The sequence below is a fragment of the Onychomys torridus genome, chromosome 6 (genome assembly GCF_903995425.1).
Source record: "Onychomys torridus chromosome 6, mOncTor1.1, whole genome shotgun sequence".
NCBI classification, from domain to species: Eukaryota; Metazoa; Chordata; class Mammalia; order Rodentia; family Cricetidae; genus Onychomys; species Onychomys torridus.
In genome coordinates, this window is record NC_050448.1 from 61,204,488 (window position 1) to 61,231,115 (window position 26,628).

Consider the following 26,628-nt stretch of genomic DNA (forward strand, 5'->3'; position numbering starts at 1 on the left):
CAGTTCCTCAGCTGATCCTGTTTCCTCAGACTGGAAGCCTCTGTGTCCTCATCCAAATCAGATGAACTGCTGCTCCAAAGCCTAAAAGCTTAACCAGCCAAATGCTTCTAGTTTCTGGTTCTCATGCCTTATATACCTTTCTGCTTTCTACCATCACTGCCTGGGATTAAAGGCGTGAGTCATCATACTTGGCTGTATCCTTGAACAGATGGATCTCTGCCTCTGGAATGCTAGGATTAAAGGCGTGTGCTACCACTGCCTATCCTCTATGTTTAATATTGTGGCTGTTCTGTCTCCGACCCCAAATAAGTTTATTAGGGTACACAATATTTTGGGGGACACAATACCACCACAGGGGTGAGAAGGGGCAATGACGTAACCTCCATCATGGTAGGCAGGGTCTTGAGCAGCTAGCTGTCACCCCCACCAGGAATTCAGAACTGGACTCCTATTGGCTTTCCTGAGAGGGTGGGGTTTGGAGAGAGAGAATGGCTGAGCTGGAGATTCCAGCTGAACAGTGACCACATTGTAATTTTTATATTGCTTGAAGGACTTTGCTGGGGTATATAAGCTGTAAGGGAACAATTAACAATATACAGAGGGATACTTCTGGATAGAGGTAAGAAAAGAAATTAAGAGATGAGAGGTAGCTGGTGGTAGTGGCACACGCCTTTAATTTCAGCACTCAGGAGGCAGAGGCAGGTGGATCTTTGTGAGTTCGGGGCCAGCCTGGTCTACAGAGCGAGTTCCAGGATAGGCTCCAAAAGCTACACAGAGAAACCCTGTCTCAAAAAACAAGAGAGAGAGATCCTGAAGGTGCATGTGTGTCCCCCCCCCTTTTTTTTTACCAGCCCCAGAGGATTGAGTTTTATTCCCTCAGATAGAAAAATCGATTGAGTGATTAGTTTGCTGACTCCATAGTTCCCCCTCAATTCCTGAGCTGCTGAAGGCTGGTCCCTATGGCAGCAGCATTTGCTCCTGAAATCTCTTGGAGAACTGAACCCTCCCCTACCGCACTTTGACCAGCTTGACGGTATCACTCCCTACACCACGAGCTCCCCGAGTGAAGGAGTAAAATCTGTTCTGTTCCCTGCTGCACTCTGACACAATGCTCAAGAGGGGAGGTGGAAAGTCACCCACAGGCTCCAGTATTGAAGGCTTGGTCCTCTGCCTACAACACTAGCAGGAGGTGGTTGAGCGTCTAAGATGTGGGGCTTTGTGGAAGGAAGTTAGGTCATTGGTGGCGTACCTCGAAGAAGACATGGGGTCTTCAGCTCCTAGTCTTCCTGACTTTGCTAGCCAGTCACCATGAGGTCAGCACTTCACTTCATGGGATAACCCACAACATGAGGTGCTGCCTCATCAAAGGGCCCAAAGCAATGCAACCAACCAACCAATCATTTACCAGAACCTCCAAAACTGTGAGCCAAAATAAACCTTCTCTTTTTATTTACATCTCAAGGTGTTTATTGTAAGAACAGAAAGCTGATTAACACACAGCACGGTGCCTAGAATTTAACAAATACAGTAACTATAAACTGCATCTTGTTTCCACTTGAAATGAAGGGAGAGCTCCTGAGGATGAGATTCTCAAGGGACTGAGGTACGGGTCTTATAATGAGCTCACAAACTGGACCCCCCTCATCACTTCTTTAAGGAAAATAAGTGGTGGCTTACAGAGGTGAGGCTGGAAGAGGGACATAAAACAGTGTAGTATATTCCTGTGAACTCTTTGGGCACATGCTACCTGAATACTATTCTATTCTATACACATTTTCTATTCTATATGCTTGTGGACCAACCCCAGAGCCTGAAGAAAGCTCTGAGATAGACTGCTTCTCCAGCCCTACACATCTGTTTAAAATGATATGAATGAATGAGTGCTTCATTCAACTTCCTACCAACTCATTGAGGTATGGTGTATGAATTACATATTTTGAAACAATTCAGTTGTGATTCTTTCCCTCCCTCCCACACCTTCCACTTCCGCTTTGTTCAATGATGCTCTTTATAACTGACTACACCAGCTCATAACTCCTAGTCAGCAAACCCAGAAAGCAATTTTGCATTTCCAGAAAGGGTTGTCAATAGGAACTCTGAGCTCCTTCTCTCAACTCATTCAGAATTATTTTCCAATTCAGTGTTTGAGAGAGACTCTAATTCGCTTTTGTTATATTCATTTGGGCTTTCAATCAAGCTGTCAGGCATGGGAGGTGCCACACTACTCAACTTTGGAAAAACCACACAAGTTAAGGGGTGTTTAAAAGGTGTAGCTTTCACTTCTTTAAGCATGTGCTCCTTCTGTGGTAAGGATAGTTATATTTTGTCCTGATAATATGGCTTTTGAGAAGTAGGACTGAGGGGTTAGGGGAGAGAGTTCTGATCTGTGGCATTTGCCCATTTCCAAAGAATAAATGATCCTTGGTGATTTCAAGTAACATGGAGCTATTAAATAAGCTAGTGCTAGTACCCTCCAGCATACCTAATATTATATATATATTCAATGCCATATATATACATATGTGTGTGTGTGTGTGTGTGTGTGTGTGTGTGTGTGTGTGTGTGTGTATCAACAGGTATATTATACTGCAGAATTATCGGGACTAAAACACTACTATGAGTAAGATGAGTACCTGACTCAAAAAATACCTGCTCCCTTCTCCTGCTTCTAATCACCATCTAGAGTTCCTTTAACCTGTTTATGTTCTGTTTTGGTTTTGTATTTGGTTTGTGTGTATGTGTGTGTGTTTGTTTGGAGGAGTGGAGTCAAGACAGGGTCTCATTATGTAGCCCTGGCTGTCCTGACTTACTATGTAGACCAGGTTGGCCTTGAACTCACAGATCTGCCTGCCTCCGCCTCCAGAGTGCTGGAACTCAAGGCATGAGCCACCATGCCCAGCTTGAGTTCCTTTAACTTGTATCACTAACATTTCTTTGAAGCTCCTGATTAAATAATTATTCCAGGGACCAAGCCCAGGCCATCAGGCTTGGGGGAAAGTGCCTTTACTGACTGAGCCATCTCACTGGCCCAATAAAAGGATATTTAGATCATGTAGGTTATGTCTTGATGCTATTCCAATGGACTTCTGAGTACTGCTGGGGATGACAGATGATATAATGGCATCGTCCTTCAAGGAATTTGCAGTCTTGTTGAGACCAAGGTATAAATTATAATAGCAATCACTGTGGATTTTAAAAGAGAAAAGTAGTAGGATTCAGGCTTGTGAGTGATCAAGTGTGAGGACACGGAGGATGTTTGAGGAACAGTGGGTTCCCACACAGATTTGTCCAGTCACATTCACTTTTTATTCTTCTGATCTTTACTCTCTCAGTACAAAATGTGTGTGAGATGAACCTATCAATCATATTCTCTCCCTTTCAACTTTCCTTTGCTCTTTGCATTGGTCCCTCTGCCTAATATGCTATTCACATCTGTTGACTTGAGTTAAGTCCTATTAAATTCTGGCTTAAACTCCTTATTATTATAGCTTTCCATCACTAACTCTCAGTAGTTGGCCAAGTTGGTCATGTATCTGTCACACCAAATTGTAAGCTCAGACAGGAGATTACATTTCTGTCATCTCTATAATATATTCATTACTTAGCATAAGGTCTGCCAGGTGCCAGGTGCTCTAAAAATGTTTTGTTTTGTTTGTTTAGCTTCATTACTTCATCATGAGTGCTGACTTTTACTAGAATCTCGCTGTGGGATGTCTTTCTGTACGCTGCGAATATGTGTTGCTCTGATTGGTTGATAAATAAAACTGCATTGGTCTATGGCAGGGCAGGATGGAGCCAGGCAGGAAAATCCAAGCAAGATAGGAGAGGAGAAAGGAGTGTGGGGCAGAGGCTGCTAGCTGCTGCCAGGAGAAGCGAGATGTAAAGGTACCAATAAGCCACAAGCCATGTGGCAAAGTATAGATTTATAGAAATGGGTTAATTAAGATATAAGAGCTAGCTAGCAAGAAGCCTATCATGGCTATAGTTTAAAAATAATATAAGCCTCTGTGTGTTTATTTTGGTCTCAGTGACTGCAGGACTGGACAGGACACAGAAAAACTTTCAACTATAGAGTCTGGATTAGGACATGAAGTTAAAGAATTAAAACAACAACAAAAACTCTAGGGATATTTTTAACCAATAGTATGAAAGGTCTGAACACTGAACACCAAAAAACATTTATGAAAGAACTTCAGACGCCATTAATAAGTAGAAAGATATTCTGTGTTCATGGACTAGAATGCATACTGGTAAAATGTCCATACTACCCAAAGTAATCTACAAATTCAATGTAATCCTTACCAAAATTCCAATACCATTTTCACAGAAGTAGAAAAATAATGCTAAAATTTGCCAGGCAGTGGTGGCGCACGCCTTTATTCCCCGCACTCGGGAGGCAGAGGCAGGAGGATCTCTGTGAGTTTGAGGCCAGCCTGGTCTCCAAAGTGAGTTCCAGGAAAGGCGCAAAGCTACACAGAGAAACCCTGTCTCGAAAAACAAAAAACAAACAAACAAAAAAACAAAAAAAAGAAAGAGAAAAATAAATAAATAAAGAAAAATAATGCTAAAATTCATATGTAACCACAGAAACCTCCAAAAAGCTGAAGCAATTTTGAGGAAAAAGAGCAAAGCCAGAGGCATTACATTATCTGATTTCAACGTCTACTTCAAAGCTATTTGGACAAAACCAGAATAATATTAGGATCAAAAAGGCACACATATTACTGGAAGACAAGGCACAGAGGCCATCATGGAACATACCTATAGTCCCAGGACTTGGCAGACCAATGTAGGAGACTCTAGAGTTTAAGGCAAGCCTGGGCTGCACAATATACAAAGTGAGATCCTGTCTCAGAAACAAAAACTCAACAGACCAAACGAAGAACAGAGCGCTCAGAAATAAAGCCACACGCTTATGGTTAACTGATCTGTGACAAAGAACAGACAATGGGGACAGCAGAGTCCCTTCAACAAATGGTGCTGGGAAATCCAGATGTCGACATGCAGATCATTAGATGCTGACCTCATAGCAAACACAAAGAGCAATTCAAACTGGGTTCTAGACTCAAAGCCGAGGACCTGAAACTGCAAGCCCCACCCGAGGGGGAACGGGGGAAGCCCACGGCACTGGTTTGAGCAACGGTGCTTTTAGGTATGTGCCTAACAGCACCAGCAACAAAGCAAAACAGAATGGAAGAAATTTCATGGCAACCGTACAACTATTAAAGCATTAGTATCCAAAATACATAAGGAACCCAAATAATTTCATAATCTTTTTTTAAAATCTCTTCACTCTGGGGATTGTTTTGTTTGTCGAACAGAAGATTTTTAGTTTAATGTTTTTGCTTTTGTTACCAATTTTGCTAGCCTCATATTAAGAGAATGATGGCTTATGTAACCTAGGCTGGTCTTGAACTCTCAATCTTTCTGCCTCAGCAGTATACTAGTACATCTAGCTCCAAACAACTCAATGGTGAGAAGACAAACTGGAGCCAGTGAGATGGCTAGGCAGGTAAAGATTTATCACATAGACCTAGTGGTCTGAGTTGGATGCTTAGAACTCACAGAGGAAGGAGACAAGCAACCATGAAGCTGTCCTCCAACCTCCACATGCACATTGAGGCACATAATTTAAACATGGGCAAAGGATCTAAATATCTAAATTCCTTAAAAGGGCATATAGGTAGCCAACAAGTATATAAAAGTGGTCAGCATTACTAACCATCAGGAAAATGCAAATTAAAACAACCACTACCATCAAAGACTAGATAAATGTTGATGAAGATGTGGATAAAGGGAAACCTTACCACACTTTTAGCCACTATGAATGTAAACAGAGTGAATGTTCATACAATTAAAAATGGAACTAACATAGTCCAGGACTACCACTAGGATTTCCCAAAAAAATAAAACCAAGTGTCAAAGTATTTGAAAGTATGTCAAAGAGAATACTACTAGCTCTCTCTCTCTCTCTCTGTCTCTCTCTCTGTCTCTCTCTCTGTCTCTCTCTCTCTCTCTCTCTCTCTCTGTGTGTGTATGACAACATGGAAGAATCTAGAAGACATTTTTGCATTTTACGGACATGGAAGCTGAAGTTAGGGAACGCAGAAATATATGCCCAAGGCGTACGTGGAGGAACTGGAGCGGCAGGATCCAGTCCTGTGTCTGTCCCAGCTTGTCCCTTGTACCCACAGGTGGCTAATAAAGGCACACTCTGAACAGACAAGTTATATGTCATGCCACAGTCCTTACCACAATTCAGAGTACGAATTGGGCAACTCAGCCCACAAATGTTCCAAGGAGCCTTAGTTTCCCAGGCTGGTCCATGGAAAACAGATGGGAAAAGTTGGCCAGCACTGTGAATCCTTCCCTCTCATAGGACACAGTGCATATCAGCAGATTCCCATCCTGGGAAGTTCTGCGGCAGAAAAATCTGTTTCTCTTCTAAGTGTGTCAGTCAACACACTGTGCAGCACTCTCAGCCACTGGGATGCAGACACCACAGGGGAGTGAGCAAGCTGCATGCAGGAAGACACCACAGGGGGGTGAGCAGGCTGCTGGAAGAGACACCACAGGGGAGTGAGCAAGCTGCATGCAGGAAGACACCACAGGGGGATGAGCAGGCTGCTTTTTTAAACAAAATGCAAGCTTTTATTTTCCTTAAGAACGACTGAGCCCTTTTTGATTTATGTTTAGGTTGCTTTCTCTTGAGAAAGTAAGCAGTTAAAACCAACATAAGTAAAAAGGGACAGACAATAAATCAGAGGTAGGAGCAACTCTGCATTCCCATCTCTGAGCTCAGGCTACACCTTCTGGTTTCATTCCCAACCCACTGCCTTCTCCACCCTGCAGTCTTAGGGGCAGGGCTCCACTCTGCAAGCTTGGCTGGCCACACAGCGTGCCCCGCACAGCCTGCCCCGCACAGCTGGCCCCCACGGGTCTCCTACCCCTTGCAGGAGTTGGGACAGAGAGGCATTAGAACTCCGTCTGTGGGACTGCTACTTCCCAAGCCCACAGATTTCACAGAAACACAAGTATTTGCCTGAGGCAAGGCTCTTTCTGCCTTTGGGTTAGGTAGAAGTCCTCCAAAGACACTCCCACCAAAGTGAGAATGATTCTGTGAATCCTTTAAAATATCCAGGTTATGAATGTTGGGGATCCTCTATTTTTCTTTTTGCTTATTTTCATTTTCTCACTGGCAGTACTTATTTCTTAGAAAGGAGCAGGCTGAAGAGGAGGAAGGGAGAGGGGGAGGAGAAAGGGAAGGAGGAGGAGGGGGAGGGAAGAAGGAGGAAGATGGGGGAGGAGGAAGAACAACATTTGCAAAGAGCCTACAGAAGCTAGCCTAATACAACCAGAAGCTCCCCACCTGCTCTGAAGTGTAGGATCCCCACTGGCAGGAACGCTTGCCGGGTGTCCCCCTAGCCACTCAGTCCAGGCACAACTCCTACTCCTTACCCACTCGGAAGATCAGGTCGTCCTCGATGGGGTTCTCTTTTCGCTTGCCGGTGCTGTACATGCTGGCGGGTCTCTTCACAGCCTTCTGCTTGACGTGGCCGCTCCCGGGGGACTTGACGCGTCGCTTCACGCCCTCGGTGGTGGGGGACACGTCGGCAGAGCGGATGACCTTGAGTTTGAACGGGCTGCCTCGGATGTGCTGGTCGTAGAGCCTGAGGGACAGGGTGAAGTCCCCCTCCTTCTGCACGGTGTACAGGAACTCGTAGGTGCCGTTCTTATTGTCCAGGATCTCTCCGTCCGCCACGCTGCCGTCGGGGGTGCTGAGCTCGGCGGTGAGGTACGCGTTGCCGGTCTTGCAGAGCTCTCCGTCTTTGTCCTTCGTGGTTATGGTGACGGACATGGGCTGCCCGATGATGGTCTGCCGAAGCCCCTCGCCCGTGGCCACCGTCTCCGAGGCGACAGCGTTAGTGGTGAGGATGGTCCCTAGGTTGTGGATGGACTTCTTCAGTCCCTCGGTTTCCACGATGAAATCCAGCTGGTCGTTCTCCCGCGGGTGCAGTGGGAAGTCCTGGTCCGCCAGTTCGTTCAGCTTCTCGCTCATCTGCTTCTTCACCAGCAGCACCTCCGTCTCCGTGCCATGGTTGAGGGCCTGCGCCGTGAAGTTGCTGCAGCTCTTAATGCTCTCCTGGCCTTGGAGCAGGGTATCCAGCTGCGACTGCAGCACCTGCCAGGTACACAGAAGCAGTGAGCACTTCCTACAGGACACTGTGCAGCCTGCGGGACGCTTGCCAGGAGCTGGGGCAGAGCCCTCCGCCCAAAAGAACCAGCTTCTATACCCGCCCACTCAGGTGGCTCCACACTGGCTGCATTCCATTTAACCCAGTGAACTCATGCAAAAATGCTAAATTGCATTTCCAGTGCCTTCTGGAGATGTCCCTTCCGCCTCACCCTGCCTCATCACCCACACGTGCCTTTCTTGGGTCGTCTGTTTACATGAGGCAAAACAGAAAGGGCTACCAAGAGTGTGGCAAACAAATGGTCTGCTTGATGTGAAATAATCATTACTCCGTGGCTTTCCCTAACGTGCAGAGCTGCCTGGTCACCACCTCAAGGAACAAAAACCAACCACTGGAGAAGTCTCCACATCTGAATACCAGAAGTTCTCCTCCCCGGGCTTGGTGAACAGCCTGAACAAAGGCTGCAGTCAGGATGCACTTGGAAGTTGAGGAACAGGTTAGTGTGGGTGAGAGCAGTTAAGAGACTCTCCCACATTATAATTAAGGGAGGAAAACATTCCAGGCAACTCTAAACCCTGAAAACATTATGATACACAACCTCTCCTTATGTCAGACTATACATTGCTACAGAAGGTCACAGAATCCCAGTTTTGCCAAAAGAAAAACGGGGCTGGGGGTGGGGGTGAGTGGGGAATTCTCTACTAAATGAAAACAGGAGTTTACAGCACAGTGGTGACATTTAAGGACCTGTGTAGGCTCCCGCCGCCACTGGTGCTATTAGAACACAGTAAGCCGGTGCTCTGAATGGAGTGGCCCTGGCGTCACACCTCTCACAGGAAACCTGTAGGAGAGCAGAACCTTACTTTGTGTTTGAGGCCATAGTTGACCTCCAGCTCCATGAGCAGCACGCTCTTGCGAACATTTAAAGTCTTCTGCAGCTCATCAAAGGTGGAGTGGATGTCATCTACGATGCTGGCCTTTTGGTTGGTTAACTGATGGATGATTTCTGAGATGAACTGAAGAGCAGAATCTATTTCTGGGAGTCTGAGAGACAGGAGAGTCGTTAACGATCATTAACCTGGAAGTATTCCAGAGTCTACCTACACCTTTCAGTCCCTCTAAAAGCAGAATGCCTTTTCTATGATGCTTCCCGCCACCTTTAAAAAGCCATTGAACCAATATGACTTTCAGGGTCACATCTTTTTCAGCCTACCTTCAACCATCATTGTAATTATTGATGGTGTGATATTCCTTATCGTGGAAGACTGCCTTGCGTATATAGGATGTTTAACAATGCTCTCTCCTCTACCCAATGCCAACAGCATATCCCCACCCCACCACTGCTAGGACCCCAAAATGCCTTTAGGTAGTGTCAAGCATTCTGGGTGGGTGGGGTTGGTCATAATGGCCGTGGTAAAGAACCACTATATTCTAAATGTCTAGCTTTATCATTATTCCCCAGTCATACAAACGTAGCTGAACTCAGGGTATCTGGAGAACTTCTTGTAAGTTTCCAAGTGCCTTTAAGTAAGTAACATTGTAAGACTACACTTTTCTCACGGAGACTTTTGACTCTTTTGTCTTGTTTCCCAACTGGTTGTTAATGTCTTCTTCTCAGGCTCTCTCATAAAGGACTCGAGTACTATTTTCATTTGTGTCCATGCCAAAGAAAAAACCCTGAAAACAAACACTCTGGGAAAATTGAGCAATCACTGCTCAGCACCACTGTATGGGGCTCATCAGAGAAGAGCCATCCCAGCCACCACCACAGGCCTGAAGTATGGCAACAGCTCTCAGGAAAACCTTGGTTCTGGTTAGGCAGGAAATTCAGAGATCTCATGATCAGGAAGAACGTAGAACACACAGAGTCATCTATACAGGCTAGCATGACCCTACCATCTCAGATACCAGACGTCGAGGCCAGGCCTCACATGGGGTGGGGTGGGGGGAGTCTGGAGGGGCGTGGCACCTTTTGTTGACCGCATCCAGCTGGACCTGGAGTGAAGCCTTGTGCTGTTCTACTACATCCTTCAGGGGCACAGTGGGGTGCTCCGCATGCTCCCCCTCGGTGCACTCCCGACACATGGCTGTCTCACATGATTGGCAGTAAAATTCCATCACCTGTGGGAACACAGAGAGCTTACTCCGCAGGAAGCATACATATACATGCTCCTCCTTCATTCTCAGTCATGGAAGCTGTTGGCATTACAGGGTCTAAGCTTTGATAGGACAGGCCTCGAGCAGAGCTGCATCCAAGCCCAAAGCCGCTGCTGTGGCTCTCCAACACTCGGGCCTTAGAACCTAAGCTCGCTATAAAGTACTCAGGCCTTCCAAAGGGCTTTTGAGCCAGGCATGGTGGTGAAGACCTTTAGTCCTAGCACTCAGGAGGCAGAGGAAGATGGAACTCTTCTAAGTTCCAGGCCAACATGGTCTACATAGCAAGTTTCAAGGCAGCCACGGCTATACAGTGAGACCTGGTCTCAAAAACAAACAAACCAAAAAAAAAAAAAAAAAGAGAGAGAGAGAGAAAGCATCAATTTTGTCACATAAAATGACCTTTTAGGGCTATGCCTCAGCCATAAATTGGAAGCCCTCCCTCACTGCTTTTTGAAGACAGGGATCAATTTATTTTATTTTTTTTTTAACTTTTATCACATAAGGAAACCTAGCAGGCTTGGACTGTGAACTGGAAATTTCATTTCTTCCCTTCTTTTCTGGATCTAGGGTTCAAACCCAGGGCTCTGTGTATGGTAAGCCGTGGCAGTCCCCTTAATTTCATTAGAGCCCAAAGTTTTCGGTGTACATCTCCTGTTCAAAATATCCTCATGCTGAATTAAACTGAACTTTAATGACAAACTCAAATGGAAATTCAACTCTTCCAAGGGAAGACTCAAAGTTTGTTTCTTATTTTAAAAGCTGTGTGATTCAGTCCAGCTCAACACAGCCTGCCATATAGAAACTGCTGGGTAAGGATGCTGTGAACTAAGGGGTCCTCTTCATGGATCCCCCTTTTTCTAGCTGGAGCTGCACTGGATTGTTTGCTGTTCCTTTAACATAGTCCTGGCTTTCACTGTTCAGGAAAAACAGAAGGATCCAAAACTGATGCACTGCTGTGCTGAGTTCCTGCTGTCAGCTTTCTAGAAATTACTTTTGGAAATGCAAATACTTGGTAACCGTGTATGAGCCTTTTATCACAAATATTTTTTTTTATTAACAATTATTAGTCTAAGAGGCTTCCTGTCTTTCAAAGGCCTGGAGGAAGGAAGATAAAAATAACTTTTCTGATAAATTCTGAAACTTTTTGCTGAAAATGTCCTCCCTAGGGATCCAAGGAATCTGATCCTGTGAGGGCGAAGGTTCCTTTCACTTCATGGCTTCAGCAGAAGGTGGTTCATAATATCAGAACATTTTATTTCTGGATCACATGTAATAAATATCCCCGCTTCGTGGTAAATACTCATGAAATCCCAGCAGTGCCGGAAATTACTGCCGTCGTGTGTGGTAGAGTCAAGAACGGAATGGGGAAGCTTCTTCCCTCCCGTTCTTCAGGGTGTTGGGACTGATGCTAGTGTCTGGGTTGGGGAGTGTGACACACTCATAGTGCTCGTGCAAGCTACCAGCACATTTCCCATGTCAACTGAGGCCGACACTGAATTGCTACATGCTGCTTGTGAGAGAAGAGAGTGCCACCTCAAGTGTTGAATGGGGTTAGACAGTGGCAATGTTTATTTAGAAATTAGTTGGTGTCCATGCTGTGTTTAGAAATCTCAAACACTATGCCGTATTACTTGCATTTTCTGGTCTGAGTTCAATGTATTCCGCAGTCTGAGAAGTGAGATGATGGGGGAGGAAATTATAAGATAAGAAAAGGACATGAAGTAATATATGGACACTAAAAATCTAAAAAAACATCATCAAGACCAGAGCCCATCATCCTATGCTTACCTACCCCCTTTTTACTCTGTTTATTTTGCTTTATGTCTATGAGTGTTTTGTCAGGTGCTTGCAGAAGAGGAGGTCCCATCCTCTGGAACTGGAGGTGTAGATGATTCTAAGTGGCCATTTGGCTGCTGGGAATTGAACCCAGATCCTCGACAAGCGCAGCCAGTGCTCTAACCACTGAGCCATCTCTCAAGCCACTCTTCTTAATTTATATTTTCAGTTGGTGGCAGGAGAGTGGACTTACTGAGTAAGGAAACCTCTGCCACATCACTAGCAGATGACGAAGCCAAGCTAATGGAACACATTCCAGTGACCACACATGACAAAAATTGCATCCTTTACAAAACTGGTCCAGAAAAGTCACAAGCATATATATATATATATATATATATATATATATATATATATATAACAGAGAGAAAATAGAACTTCTAGAGTTGCCACAATACTATCTTTCTTCCTTTCTTTTGCTTAAGGATAGAATCTCCCTCTGTAGCCCATGCTACCCTCAAACTCACCATGTCCCTGATTTAGCCTCTCAAGTAGTTATAACTGAAGGTGTACGGCACCATGTACACCCTTCATCATAGTACTTTAAATGCCTTAATTTCCAGGGAAAAAATAATAAGTCATAAAACATAAGAGAGAGAGAGAGAGAGAGAGAGAGAGAGAGAGAGAGAGAGAGAGAGAAAGAGAGAGAGAAGAAGGGGCTGGAGATGGCTCAGAGGTTAAGAGAACCAGCTGCTCTTCCAGAGGTCCCGGGTTCGACTCTCAGCACTCACATGACCACTCACAACGAGCTATATCTCAGGTCTCAGGGTGCCTGGCAACCTCTCCTGGTATTTATGGGCTCTACACACACATGATACACACACATACACCCATACACTTAACACCACAGGCAAAACAATCCATCTACACAAAAAAAAGAGAATAAAATCTCAAGTTTTTAAAAGCGAAGATGGTCCACACCAAAATAAATTAATAAAAGCTGCCTCTTAGTAAATCCAGATTGGATTTACCAGAGCTTAAATCAACTCTTACAGACAGTCCCAGAACTAAAAGAAACCGTGTGTGTGTATGTGTGTGTGTGTGTATGCATATATATATATATGCATACACACATACTTAATCATATATATACAGATATATATGTGTATATATCTCTCTATATTTACTTTAAAAACAAACAAAACAGCTAGAGGAAGCCAAAGACGATGCCGCACCAAATAGAGGATATTTAAGAGACAGAATTTTTGTTTGTTTGTTTGTTTTTTGAGACACAGTTTCTCTGTGTAGATCTGGCTGCCCTAGAATTCGCTCTGTAGACCAGGCTGGCCTTGAACTCAGAGACCCACCTGCCTCTGCCTCCCAGGTGCTGGGATTAAAGGTGTGTGCCGCCACCACCCCCCAGCTAAAGAGACAGAAATTTTAAGAAGGAACAGAAATATCCCAGCATGGAAAGTATAACAATTAAAATGTAAAATTCACAGGAGGGGTTTCCCAGACAGCATGAGCAGCAGGCAGGAGAGGAAAAATCAGTAAAGGTGAAATTAAATCATTTCAGCTTACCGGGCAGAAATAAAAAAGAACAAAGAAAAAGTAACACAACCTAGACGTCTCAGAAGAAAGAAAGAGATGATATTTGAGGGCCAGCAAGACGGCTTAGTGGCCACACTTGCAAGCAAACCCCATGACCTGAGTTTCATCCCTAGGACTTACATGGTAAAAGTAGAGAACCAACTCTGCAAAGTTGTCCTCTGACCTCCACTCCCAAGCTCTGACACACACACACACACACACACACACACACACACACACACACACTCTCTCTCTCTCTCTCTCTCTCTCTCTCTCTCTATATATATATATATATATATATATATATATATATATATATATATGTAACAAACATTTTTAAAAAGTAATATTTGAGGACTGGAGAGATGGCTCAGTGGTTAAGAGCACCAACTGCTCTTCCAGAGGTCCTGAGTTCAATTCCCAGCAACCACATGGTGGCTCACAACCACTTGTAATGAGATCTGGTGCCCTCTTCTGGCCTGCAGGGACACATGCAGACAGAATACTGTATACATGATAAATAAGTAAATAAATAAATAAATCTTTAAAAAAAAGTAATATTTGAACAAACTAGAGCTGGAAACTCCTCAAATATTGATGAAAGAGACAAATTGACACAGCCAAAAAGAAGCTGCAGAAACTCTAAGTAGCCAACTCAAAGAGAGCTGAATCAAGACACCTCATAACCAAGCTATCATACAGACAAGAAAGGTACACAAGACGGACAAGGAACGGATCATAAGATTAATGATGTACTTCCTGTCTCAGAACACTTTAGACCTAGCACAATGTCACAAGCCTGCACTCCCAATACCTGGGAGGTAAAGGTGGGAAGGCTGCAAGTTCAAGGCCAGTCTTGACTAAATAGGGAGACTTTGCTTATAACTATCAAAGTCTCAGGACTGTGCACAACTGCCTGTAACTCTAGCTCAAGAGAATCTGCTGTATCTGGACTCACAGGGCACTGCACACAGACACACAGACAGACAGACAGACAGACACACACACACACACTTAAAAATGATAAAAGGAATCTTTAAAAAGCAAAAACAACAATGAAAAGGTTTGGGGACATAGCTCAATGATAGAGCACTTACCCAAAATGTACAAGGCACCCAGTCAAACCCCCACATCAAATAAATAAATAAATGTCCAAAGAAACAAACTGAATGTTTAACCTAAAGGTGTAGAAAGAGAAATTTTCTGTGAACTACAACCGAAAAGGATCTAATTTAGCATCAGACATAACAGTCTAAGGCAAATACCTTTGTCACAGAGGAAAGTGTGTAATTGATAAGAAGGAAATTATATAAATTGAAGAATAAAAACTTTATTTAGATTGGCCAAGAGAGGAAGAAGCCTCAAATTACTAAAATCAGGAGGGAAAGTAGGTAGATTTTGCTGCTGATATCTTGGAAACATAAAGAATTATAATGAATTATAATTATACTATGGATAATTGTATGACAGTAGGTTGAATGCCTACATGGCATGGACAGATTTCTAGAAACACTCAGACTACCAAAACAGATGCATAGGAGAAATTCAAATCTGAATGAAGCTACAGTCAGAAAACTGGCATCAAAGAAAGGCCTAGGATCCAACGCTTCACTGGCAGAATCTACCAAGAATTTTAGATAAGAAATTATTTCACTGGACTGGAGAGATGGCTCCACAGTTAAGAGCACTGGCTGCCCTTCCAGAGGACCTGGCTTCAATTCCTGGCACCCACATGGCAGCTCATAACTGTCTGTAACTCCAATTCCAGGGAATCTGACACCCTCACATGAGCCAAACACCAATTCACATAAAATAAAAAATAATAAATTATTAGGAAAAAAATATTCCAAACCTTCCCAAATAATTCTAAAAGGCATAAGAGGAATAGGCTGTGGTGTCACACACCTTTAATCCCAACACACGGGAGGCAGGTGGATCATTGTGAGTGTAAGGCTTGCCTGGTCTACATAGGGAGTAGTAGAATTCTAGGGCAAGGTGATATAGTGAGACCCTGTCTCAAAAAATAAAAAAGTGTGTGTGTGTGTGTGTGTGTGTGTGTGTGTGTGTGTGTGTGTGTGCAGCATTTCCTAATTCACTGGGCCAAGAATACTGCAAAACAATAACAGACTGACATCCCTTGTAGATTTGGGTAAAAATTCCTGTGCAATGAACTAACAAAACCCAGCCATACACCCGAAGGATGGTAGGATTTATCCCAAGATTGCAGGGAGAGTCACATGTGAAAATCACAACCTGGGCATGTGACATCACCAGGCTGAAATGGCTGTTTATAGATGTGGAGTTGCTTTTTGGGGGCGATGAAAATATTCTGGAACCAGACAGTGGTGATATTTGCACAATTTTATGACTACAAAACCCACTAACTATATACTTTTAAGTGTTTGAAATATTGAATCTGATGTTATGTGATTTTTACCTTAAAAGACAAGAAAAAACAACCCTGACTGCTCCTTAGAGTTGACAGCAGCAAGGGTTCATTGTCTGAGGCTCAATATCCCGAGTGTGTTCTGGGAGAAAGAACTCTGGAATCATTTCTGAAGTGCAGAAAGCTAGTGGTTCTTAAATGCTTGTTCTAGGCTTTCACAGCTGAGGCTTGTTGGCTTTGGCACTAATTGTGGGGTGACTATGTGCCCCTCAGCTGAGCTCATCCATCTCCAGAGAGATGATGCCACTGTCCCCAGGGGTGGGAGGGCAGCCAGAGGCCAGGGTGAGCTTATTGGTGTTGACAGGTGGTCACCGTCTGTGTCCATCAGCAGAGGAGCTGGCAGGGCCACATGCATTCCTAGGGGGAAAAGGATGCTCCAGGCCTGTGGCCAATCTGGAGGCCTTTGTGGGGATCCTGACAGTTGATGGGGGAGGGGAGGACCTTGTTAGTGGTAGGGCAGTCTCACCCTGAATTCCCCTTCCTGTCAACATCCTTGTTAGTTGTTGGATGGAGCCTCACTGAACACTGACAGGGCTCCCTGGTCATGTGTCTACCCAGGATCACAAGGCATGAGCTCAAGGGTTGGCTTTAAGAGCAAAGAGCCTCTTAGATCATTGGCTGTCATTCTGTTTCCTTTAGGACTTGGCAGTGCGGTCCCGACGGTTTAATGAGCAGAGCACACAGCATTTCAGCACGTGACAGGCCTTCATCCACTGGTGCTAATCAGCATGGCAGCACCCCACTTTGCTGTTAATCACCTGATTTTATTAACCTTCATACGCTTGACCGGTTTTTAAAGATTTACCCATGGCAATTAACTGCAGCAGTTTATCTGGGATACTGAGTTTGGCTTGCATATGTAATGAGCATTCCCATTTCAAAGCATAGCCATCAACTCCTACAGTCTATGACCAGACTACAGAGTGCTAAGATACAAAGATATGTGCTGCTAATTCCCCACGGCCTCTCACTGGTTCATAAATGTTATGATCCCAAAGACTCACAGTGATTCTGCACATAGGAAGTGCTCAGAACATACTTTCAACGGCTTCATTCACCTCAAGGAGGGTCAGAGCCTTTAGACAGATTTAGCTTTTGATGTGACGGGATGGACTGCATTTGGTAGAAAGGAGGGTGGGGGGACTTTAGCCTGGAGAATCATTAACGGTTCTGGAGGTGCTGGAATTAGCAGGGCATCTAGCATCCAATGGTCTCTGGTGCTGAAGTGGGCTCAGAAAAGCATCTTCAGGAATTTCTTTCTATTCCTCTGTAAGTCAGGGTCTCACTATACAGACCAAACTGGCTTCAAACTCAGACTCACAGAGATCCTCCAAAGTACTGTGATTAAAGACATGTGTCACTAACTAACTAACCTAGGAATTCTTTTCTTTTTTTCTTTTTAGCTGAGGATTGAACCCAGGGCCTTGCGCTTGCTAGGCAAGCACTCTACCACTGAGCTAAATCCCCAACCCCAGGAATTCTTTTCTAATTTGTCCACCAGACAGTAGCCAGAGACCCCTCCTTCCTTAGTTTTTTCTAAGAAAGATAGTGTTGTTTTATAGAAATTCAGTTGATTTGCTCTTTAATTACTTATTTCTGAGGTTCTGGGGAGGGGACCCAGGGCCTTGCAAATGCTCTATCACAAGCTATACCCTAAGTCCTGTAGTTTTAATTTTATTCACTTTTTTTTTTCATGCTGTGGTTTGAAGTCAGGGCCCTATGAGTGGGTGACATGCTCCACTCATTACTCCATTATTTTGAGATGGAGATCTTGCTTTGTAGTCCAGGTTGGCTTCAAACGTGTGAACTTGTGATTCTCCTTACCTGAACTTCCCAAGTACATTAGGATTATAGGCAACACTACCATTCCTAGTGCATAGTGATTTTAGAGTTAACCACTTCAATGGAGGGCACCATTACATCCTTGCCAAAATCTTAGACCTGCGGTCACCTGGCAACACCAGCCTGGTGCCAATCAACTCCTTTGATGTAGTTCTCCAACGTCATTCCTGTTGGATCAGAGCCTTCAGTGGATTAGTCCAGCAGACGGCCTCCCACAGCTTCCTTCTATCTCAGTCTCCTCTGTTTTGAATCAACACTCTCACATTCCCTACTAGTTTGAGATGAGTTCAATGTAAATTGTACGTAGGTGTGCCAGTGTTTAATGGACTTTAATAGAGCCTCAGACTGAGGTCAGGATCAAGTTCCCAATAATTGCACCCAGCGTCCTTCCTCCAAGTCCTGATCTTTTAATCTCTCTGGCCCATTACCATTTCTTGGCTCCTGAAGACACTGGGCTGACAGCAAAGTAGAACACAGCAGCCTCTCAGACTTTTCCATTCTTTTTGCAACTCTGTCCCTTCTGAACAGAACCTCATTCTTCCTTCTATACTGTATACACTGTATATACTGTATACACTCTACATACTGTATACACTGCATATATACTGTACCCATATCACATACACTGTATACTGTGCATACTGTATATATTGTGGTCTCACAGAAAAAGCCAGAACTCTAAACATAAATATATTCACATATACCAATAGTTATATGTCATTTGTTTCAAAGACATCAATTTGGGGCTGTGAGTGAGGCTTTGATAAATCCTGTGCTCAGCCCTGGCTGAAAATCCTTAGAACCCATCCATCAATTAATCCATCAATCAAATCAATCAATCAGTTTTAATAGCCACACATCAATGAGTTATATGGGCTGATAATAACCTCAGCAGGTGTCTAATTTGTAAATTTATATTATTTCTAATTTTACTATAATATAGAAAGTAAATATTAATATAGAATACAACATTCTTATTGGAAATCATCATCTTATCCATGATTTCCTTAGAAATAATTCTGTTAGTGGAATTGCTGAATTAAAAGATGAGAGGCTATCTGAAACAAATTGTTATATTTGGGCCCAACTGACTTCACTTTTCTGAAGAACAATTTACTCTTTTCTCCAAAAGACCCAAGGTCAGAGGACACATCTGTACATTGTTCTCTCTTTCCACCTTATGTGGGTGCAGAGTTTGAACTCGGGTCGCAGACCTGTGTAGCAAGTACCTTTACCTGATGAACCATCTCTCCAGCCCCTGGTTATTATCTTTTAAAAGAAAATAGGATAGAGATTTTTTTTTGTGTGTGAAGCCTAATGTGATTTTTTTAAAAGCCATTTATACTTTCCCTGTGGATTTCCAAGTTCTTTACTCTATTTCTTTTGAGATAATCATATTTTCCTTGTCAGTATTCTTACATATAAAGGACTCTCTGAGGCATTTTCATTAAGAATTTTGTGGTTAGTATTATAAGTTGAATTATTAATAGCTTTCATGTGTCTGTCTTCCCTACGGTTTGGTATCAGGAACATAAATGAGCCACAACTTAGCTGAGCAGCTTTCCACCTTTCACTACCCAGGAGTATACTAAGAATCGTACACACTATTTTCTTTCACATTTCATAATTTAATTTGTTCTTTTCTTAGCTTCTTGAGTTTTTGTGTGTGTTTGTTTTTGAGACAGGGTCTCATTATATAGGCCAGGTTGTCTTTGAATTCACACTAATTCTCCTGCCTCAGCTTAGGCCACATACATACCTTCCTAAGTTGCATTCTTCTCAAATAAAATAAAATACTTATTTAACCTACAAAAATCTCCTTTAAAAAATATATGGAGTTATTTACCCCCTACACGAGATGGTAAAATATTCACTTCTGTATGCTTTGTTGTTGTTGTTTTATGTGCATTGGTGTTTTACCTGCGTGAAGGTGTTAGATCCCCTGGAACTGGAGTTACAGACATCTGTGAGCTATCATGTGGGTGCTGGGAACTGAACCTGGGTCCTCTGGAAGAACAGCCAGTGCTCTTAACTGCTAAGCTATCTCTCCAGCCCCCAATTCTGTGTTTTATATAGTCCTGTTTTGCCCTCACTTTATGTATTAAATAGTTGTGAGCTTCAAAAAGACATTCTGTGTTTTTTCCATGAACAATTGCCAATTTAACTTTAGTATACTGTGCGGGAGCTAAATACACTGACGTTTTGTTGCGGCCTAGTTATACGGTCAATTTCAGTGGTTCAAGTTCTCCCAATCTCAGCTTTGCTCAACACATTGTCTTCTTAAAACACACAGGTTTTTATGTGAGGGAGGCAGATTCCTTCATAAACGTCCAAGGCAGGCAGAGTCTCACATGAACATCCTATTTCCTCTGAAATACGTCTTCTGCTCTCTCTCTAGTCTAGCAACTTACCGACACTAGTTGGACATCTCAGTAAATGCAAACCTGATGCCTAGCCTCAGTCTCACTACTCTATCCCCCATTCAGACAGTAAACTATTCACCTCTTGTTTTGAAGGTTTAATGTTCCATGCTGGTTTTGGAATTTAGGTCAAGTGCTTTCTTGATGGTATCACAGTGTGTCACAATCTCTCCCCAGCTACTTTTCTGTTTCTCCCTTCAAGTCTCCTGCCCACCTGTATTCTGGCCTCACCTCCACACTTCATGTTCTAGGTTCCCCAGCTGCCTACCATTCCTGAACACCACCATGCCTTTACATCAATTACCATGTTTTCCCCCCAAATGCCATTTATTTCACATTCTACACAACCACCAGTTCAAATCTAGGCTGGTGCCTACAGTTGGACTCCTAGTGTTTCTAAGACTTCCTTCCCTATCAAACAGGGTGTGCAGGGAGCCCAGTGACTGAACTAAACTTTACAGGAACTTGTACCTGACAGAAACATTTTCCTGATGTAGCACTTAGGATGGGAGTCCAGGCAGAGAGCCTCAGTATTCACTCTGAGCCAATAAGAAAAGGAGCCAGAAAAAGTAACATTCAACCTGCTTTAGGAGGAAACTTTTCAGCTTGTTTTGGCAAAAAAATATACAATAGTCTCCCTTGGATTATAGAGTATATGTTATACATTTGTGTTATTACTAGCTTGGTGTACTACCAATTAAATAGTTACAGATGTGCAAGGCACAGTGTCTTCTTGTGTTTGAAGGTATCATAAAGCTCAGGATGATACTTACTCTAGGTCTAGCTTCAATGTTGTATCAGTCAAACTGGTGCTTAACCTGTCCAAGCCTGAGACTCTCTGTCTATGGATAAGGGTCACTTACACCTGCCTTGCAGAATGCATTGGGAAGCTGAGTGCAGGTGTCTGGCAAATCTATGCAACAATCTGATGAAGATGCAATTCTTGGCGCTAAGGTCTCTGCCCACTTGAACTCATTCTAGAGGGAGAGCTCGAAGACCAATGAGCAAACAGCCCACAGATGACATTATGAATGCCATGGGGCAGAATAGGAAGTGACATGATGAAGGTAAATTGCTATTAAGAGGTGGCTGGACATGATGGCACATGCCTTTATTTCCAGTACTCAGAAGGCAGAGGCAGGCATATCTCCATGAGTTCAAGGCCAACTTGGTCTACAATGAGAGTTCTAGACCAGTAAGGGGTGCATAGTGAGACCCTGTCTCAAAAAAGGGGTGGCTTGCCTCAGAGAGCGTAGCTAGAGAAAAATTTCTGGGAAGGAAATGGAGAATGAAGGTGGAGGGCAAACAAGCCACAGGAGAGAAGGCATGGAACACCACAGAAGAAGGAATGGGACAGCCAGCTGAAGGCAGAAACGCTACTGAGGAGTTAAGGAGGCCAGGCCGGCTGAAGCAGAGCGGGCCGAGTACAGGGTGACAAGCAGCCAATGGCTGAGGAAGAATGCTCGGCTCCAACAACCTCTTGCTCTACTGGTGGTTTATAATACACTAGGGGGTGGGGTTTACATTACAAGTAGCTTCACATGCTTCTTAAGTGGCCAGTATAAGGAAAAAAGTAAATAAAGTCACTGCTTAGAATGAATAAAATATTAGGGATGGAGGTATAGTTCAGTGACAGGGCATGAGCATTCAGAAAGCCCTGGGTTTGATTCCTAACACCAAATCACCACCACCACCACCACCACCACCACCACCACCACCACCATCATCATCATCAAATACAGGGAGCAGTGCCAGGAATTGAATCCAGAGACTTTCACACGCTAGGTGTAAAGGTTGGAATGAGAATGGCCCCCAAAGTCTCACATATTTGAATGCTTGGTCCCCAGCTGGTGGAACTGTTTGGGAAGGATTAAGAGGTTTGGCCTTGTTAAAGGAGGTGTGTCACTAGGAGCAGGCTCTGAGGTTTGAAAAGACTCCTGTGAGCCAGGCAGTGGTGGCACACACCTTTAATCCCAGTTATGCAGAGGTAGGTGGATCTCTGTGAGTTTAAGGTCAGCCTGGTCTACAGAGAAAATTCCAGGACAGCCAGGGCTACACAGTAAAACCCTGTCTCACAAAACAAAACAAAACAAAAAGACTCATAAGACTCCCTGTCCCTCTGTCTACCTCACAGTTATGGTTGTGTCTAAAGATATGAGCTCTTAGCTACTGCTCCAGCATCATGCCTGCCTGCCTGCCTGCCACCATGCTCCCTGACATAATAGTCATGGACTCTAACACTCTGAAACCCAAACCCCAAATTAAATGCTTTCTTTTATAAGCTGCCTTGGTCATAGTGTTTTATCACAGCAACAGGGAATTAACTAAGATACTAGGCATGCAATCTACCACTGAGCTACTCTTCCAACTCTAAGAAATATGTATTTTTAGAGAGTCTCTCTGTATTGCCAAGGCTGATCTCAGACTCATCATCCTCCTCTCTCAGCTTCTTGAGTGCTAGGAGTACAGGTATGCATGCCACGCCTGGATCAAGAAATAATTTTAACAGCTAACCTTTGCTGAGAGCTTACTATGCGCTTTATATCATCTAAACATTTCATTTCCCCATTTCAAATAATTTTATTTGGTAAATACCATTATGACTTCCTTTACACAGAAAAGGGAGCGAGAGTTTTATAAACGTGCTAAAGCTGAGGAGGCAGGAAATGTGTTTAAAGGCAGGGTTTAAATCAGCCAGGCTGACTCACAAACCCGTGCGTGACATTATCCAGTCCCCTCCAGGCACAGAGCTACTGTGAGTCAGTTATTTGGTGAGTCTTATAGGCCCATTTGCATTTATAACAGTTATTCCGCTTGCTAGAAGCAGGAAGTATGTTTGCCACTCACAATCTGTAGTCTTTATCGGGTATGGACAGAACTTCAGTTCTTCCTTCCTAAGGAGTAGGATCTGAGACTTGAGAAAAACTCTTCTCCAAGAAAAATAAACCCTAATTAATTAGCATCTTAGCAATCACTTTCAATTTGTAGAGCTTATCTGCGATTAAATCCGCATCCGTGATTTTTGACTGGCATGTTATATCAGAGTATGCCTAGCTCTCTCTCCCAAGGACCACAGCAGTAGATTCCAAGTAGAGATGATGAAGATGGATTTTATGCTATAAGTAACTCTGGTTAGAGAAAGTGAGTAGGTAAAAGAGTCTGAGGGTGGTTAAAAACTTGTTTTTAATTAGTCATTTCTCAGACTATTATTAATATATTATTAATAATCTTTGCTTTAATGAAGACTCTCTGAGGTATGTACCCGAAGCCTACCCAAGGCCACAGCCACCATGTCCCCCGGGGAAGCCTGCTGTCTGCCTCACTTACATTCCCATCGTGGTTTGGGCACGAAAGCGGCTTTCCTGCAGCCACAGCGGTGACCGTCTCCAGGATGGAAGAATCCTCGCCATTGCTGCCGGGTGATCGCTGCAGCACATCCATGAGGTTTGTGATGAAGAAGTTGTTCTGCAATGCAGCCACCCCTTTCTCAGGCAGGATGGAGGTCTGGCGACACACCGGGCAGGAGAGGGTTAAGCTGTGGGCTGGAATGTAGTTCTGCAGGCACCTGTTGCGGAGCACACATGGGGGCAGTCAGCACAGAGCAGCCGCTTCTGCAGGTACCATCTGCGTTCTCATCAACAATGGCTGACAATGGGCCACTTTGCAGAAACCTACTTTGTGGTGTCCTGTACCAGAGAAATCATGCTTCAGAGACCAAGAACCAACCTGTCCTCACATCGGCTCTACACACTGACCAGACAAATGGCTGTGCTTGAGGAAAGAAAATGTCACAGACTTCTGTAGCATCACAGTGTGGTTGGTTCAAGACCAAGCGACCTTGACCTTCCAAGGAACTTGGTAGACCTACCAGGTCAGATGCCCATGTGACTCACATACATAGTAAAGGTTGGAAAGCCTTGTTCTGTAAGCATTGAGCTCACAAATGTGTGGACTTTTGCAATGGGGGGGGGGGATGTCAGATGAGTTTGTTAACACTGAAATTCGTTTGACACAAAACCATAATTATGTATATAAAAAATCTGACTGGAAATATTTGGTTGAAGCAAGGATGAGACCCAGACTAAGTGACCACATCTCTCACTTCTCCTCAAGAAGCACCAATTCCATCCAGTTAGTTAAGAAAGAAATGTATTAACAATACAAACTACATTTGAAATATTCCCTCAAACCCATAGAGGAGGCACCATTATGATCCCTTTGGACAATGAAGAAACATGGGTATAGAGAAGGGCTAAGGACCTTGCCTAGCTTGCTTGCTTGCTTCCTTCCTTCCTTTCTCTCTCTCTCTCTCTCTCTCTCTCTCTCTCTCTCTTTCTTTCTTTCTTTCTGAGCTGAGGATTGAACCCAGGGCCTTGTGCTTGCTAAGCAAGCGCTCTACCACTGAGCTAAATCCCCCAACTTTTGCCTAGCTTTCTTTAGTAGGTCAGGGTTAGAGTGGGAACCCAAACCCAGGCAGTTTGATATCATAATTTAACCTTTAAATAACTAGAGTTGGAGCTGGGCTTGCAACTCAGTGGCTAAGTATTTACCCAGCATGCATAGGTCTCATTCAAGCACTGCAGAAGCAAACCCAAAACTATGCTGTACACTGTTTTCCAGTTGCTTAGCCAGAGTCTGAGAAACACCAATGTGGCCTCTTACTTTGCAGAGGAAGAAAGTAACACCAAGTAGGGTCAGCTGGTGAGAGTCTCAGAGGTCATTTGGACTAAGTCTCTGCCAGAAATGAAACAGAGCTGCTAAAGTCAAAAATGATACTTGAGGCCAAGAGGCATTTGCAATCATATTTTACTAGACAACAGACCTTCAGCAAGCTTGACTTTGCCTCCACTTCCTTTTGTGCCAGATCATCTTCCTATGTCTTTATGGCGTCTGTTCCTCCTGTCTGTTTTCTGAGTTACCAAAGCTTGGTGTTACTCACAGCTCCATCCTCAAACAACTTCTTCCTCTGGGATCTTATACCACTATGAGTATAACAGACCTGTGGGAGCATATACCTGTGGGAGAATCCCCGCTGGGCTGCACCTGCTCTGGCTCCAGGGTGCTAGCACCTAGGCTTCATCCATCTTTTGTTTCTCAGTTACCCTTTGCTTCTCTTGTTGCCGTATGTGCATCTTGTCTGAGAGTCTCCCAAGGATACAAAGCCTATGCAAAACTTGGTTCAGGAAACCCAGAAAACTCTGGTACCTGATAAATCTAGAAAGTTGGACTTGGCATTGTATTTTTGGAAGCTTCTTTCGGGTTGTTTTGAACGTATGGAAATCAATTGGCGAAAGGGTAAACATGGAGAAAAATGAAAATACCCTGGGCGAAGGGAAAGGCTTCAGTCCTTAGGGGCTGGATCCCCCTGCAGCCATGAAAGGCTAGCTTCATTCTTTTTTGTTTTTAATTATTTATTTTATGTACATTGGTGTTTTAGTACCCTAGATCTGGAGTTACAGACAGTTGTGAGCAGCTATGTGGGTGTTGGAAATTGAACCCAGGTCCTCTGGAAGAACCACTGAGCCGTCTCTTCAGCCCCTAGATTCATTTATTTTTTTTTGTTTTGGTTTTTTGAGACAGAGTTTCTCTGTGTAGTTTTGTTTCCTGTCCTAGAGCTCGCTCTGTAGCCCAGGCTGGCCTCGAACTCACAAGAGATCTGCCTGCCTCTGCCTCCCGAGTGCTGGGATTAAAGGCGTGCCTTTGAGTCTTCATTCAATGGACACTCATGAACCCACACACTGGCGCTGTGACATATACCCTCTTCAAGCCCTATGCCTTCCACTTTTTTGACACTTTTTAGATGTCTCAAGGGTCATAAAGCCTAACAGGCAATAAACCAAACCAATGTTCTTCCTCAAACCATGTCCTCATCCTGTCTTGATGAATGGCACCTCCATTCATTCATCTAAGCAGAACAGAGACTAGGAGTCATTCATCAAATAGCAACTCCCCTCCTGTCCTTCATTTCTTTCACCCACCCCATCATTGGAGCCCTCAAACCCTAAAATCCTTCCTCAGTTCTCAGTTCTCTTCACTTCTTTTCTACCTTCTTTTTTAGACTTGGGCAAGGGCCTTACACGTGGCACCTATGCTAATCTCTGTAAGCCTTCTCCATATTGCAATCAGAGTGACCTTGTTAAAACGAGAAACAAACCATGCAAATCTCTGTCTCCTCCCAGCTGAGATGAAAGCCTACCAGGGC

At 43.8% G+C, this 26,628-nt stretch overlaps 1 protein-coding gene across 5 annotated transcripts in view; it reads right to left on the reverse strand.

Annotated features, from left to right (window-relative positions):
- Trim2 (tripartite motif containing 2) overlaps window positions 1-26,628 on the reverse strand; it is a 156,293-nt gene that overhangs the window by 22,509 nt on the left and 107,156 nt on the right. For all 5 annotated transcript variants that reach the window (XM_036191021.1, XM_036191019.1, XM_036191018.1 and 2 more), the window contains exons 3-6: window positions 23,754-23,991; window positions 10,165-10,316; window positions 9,059-9,239; window positions 7,459-8,182 (exon numbers count right to left, since the gene is read on the reverse strand). In XM_036191021.1, coding sequence (XP_036046914.1) covers window positions 7,459-8,182; window positions 9,059-9,239; window positions 10,165-10,316; window positions 23,754-23,991 — 1,295 coding nt within the window. The remainder of the gene's footprint in view (window positions 1-7,458; window positions 8,183-9,058; window positions 9,240-10,164; window positions 10,317-23,753; window positions 23,992-26,628) is intronic.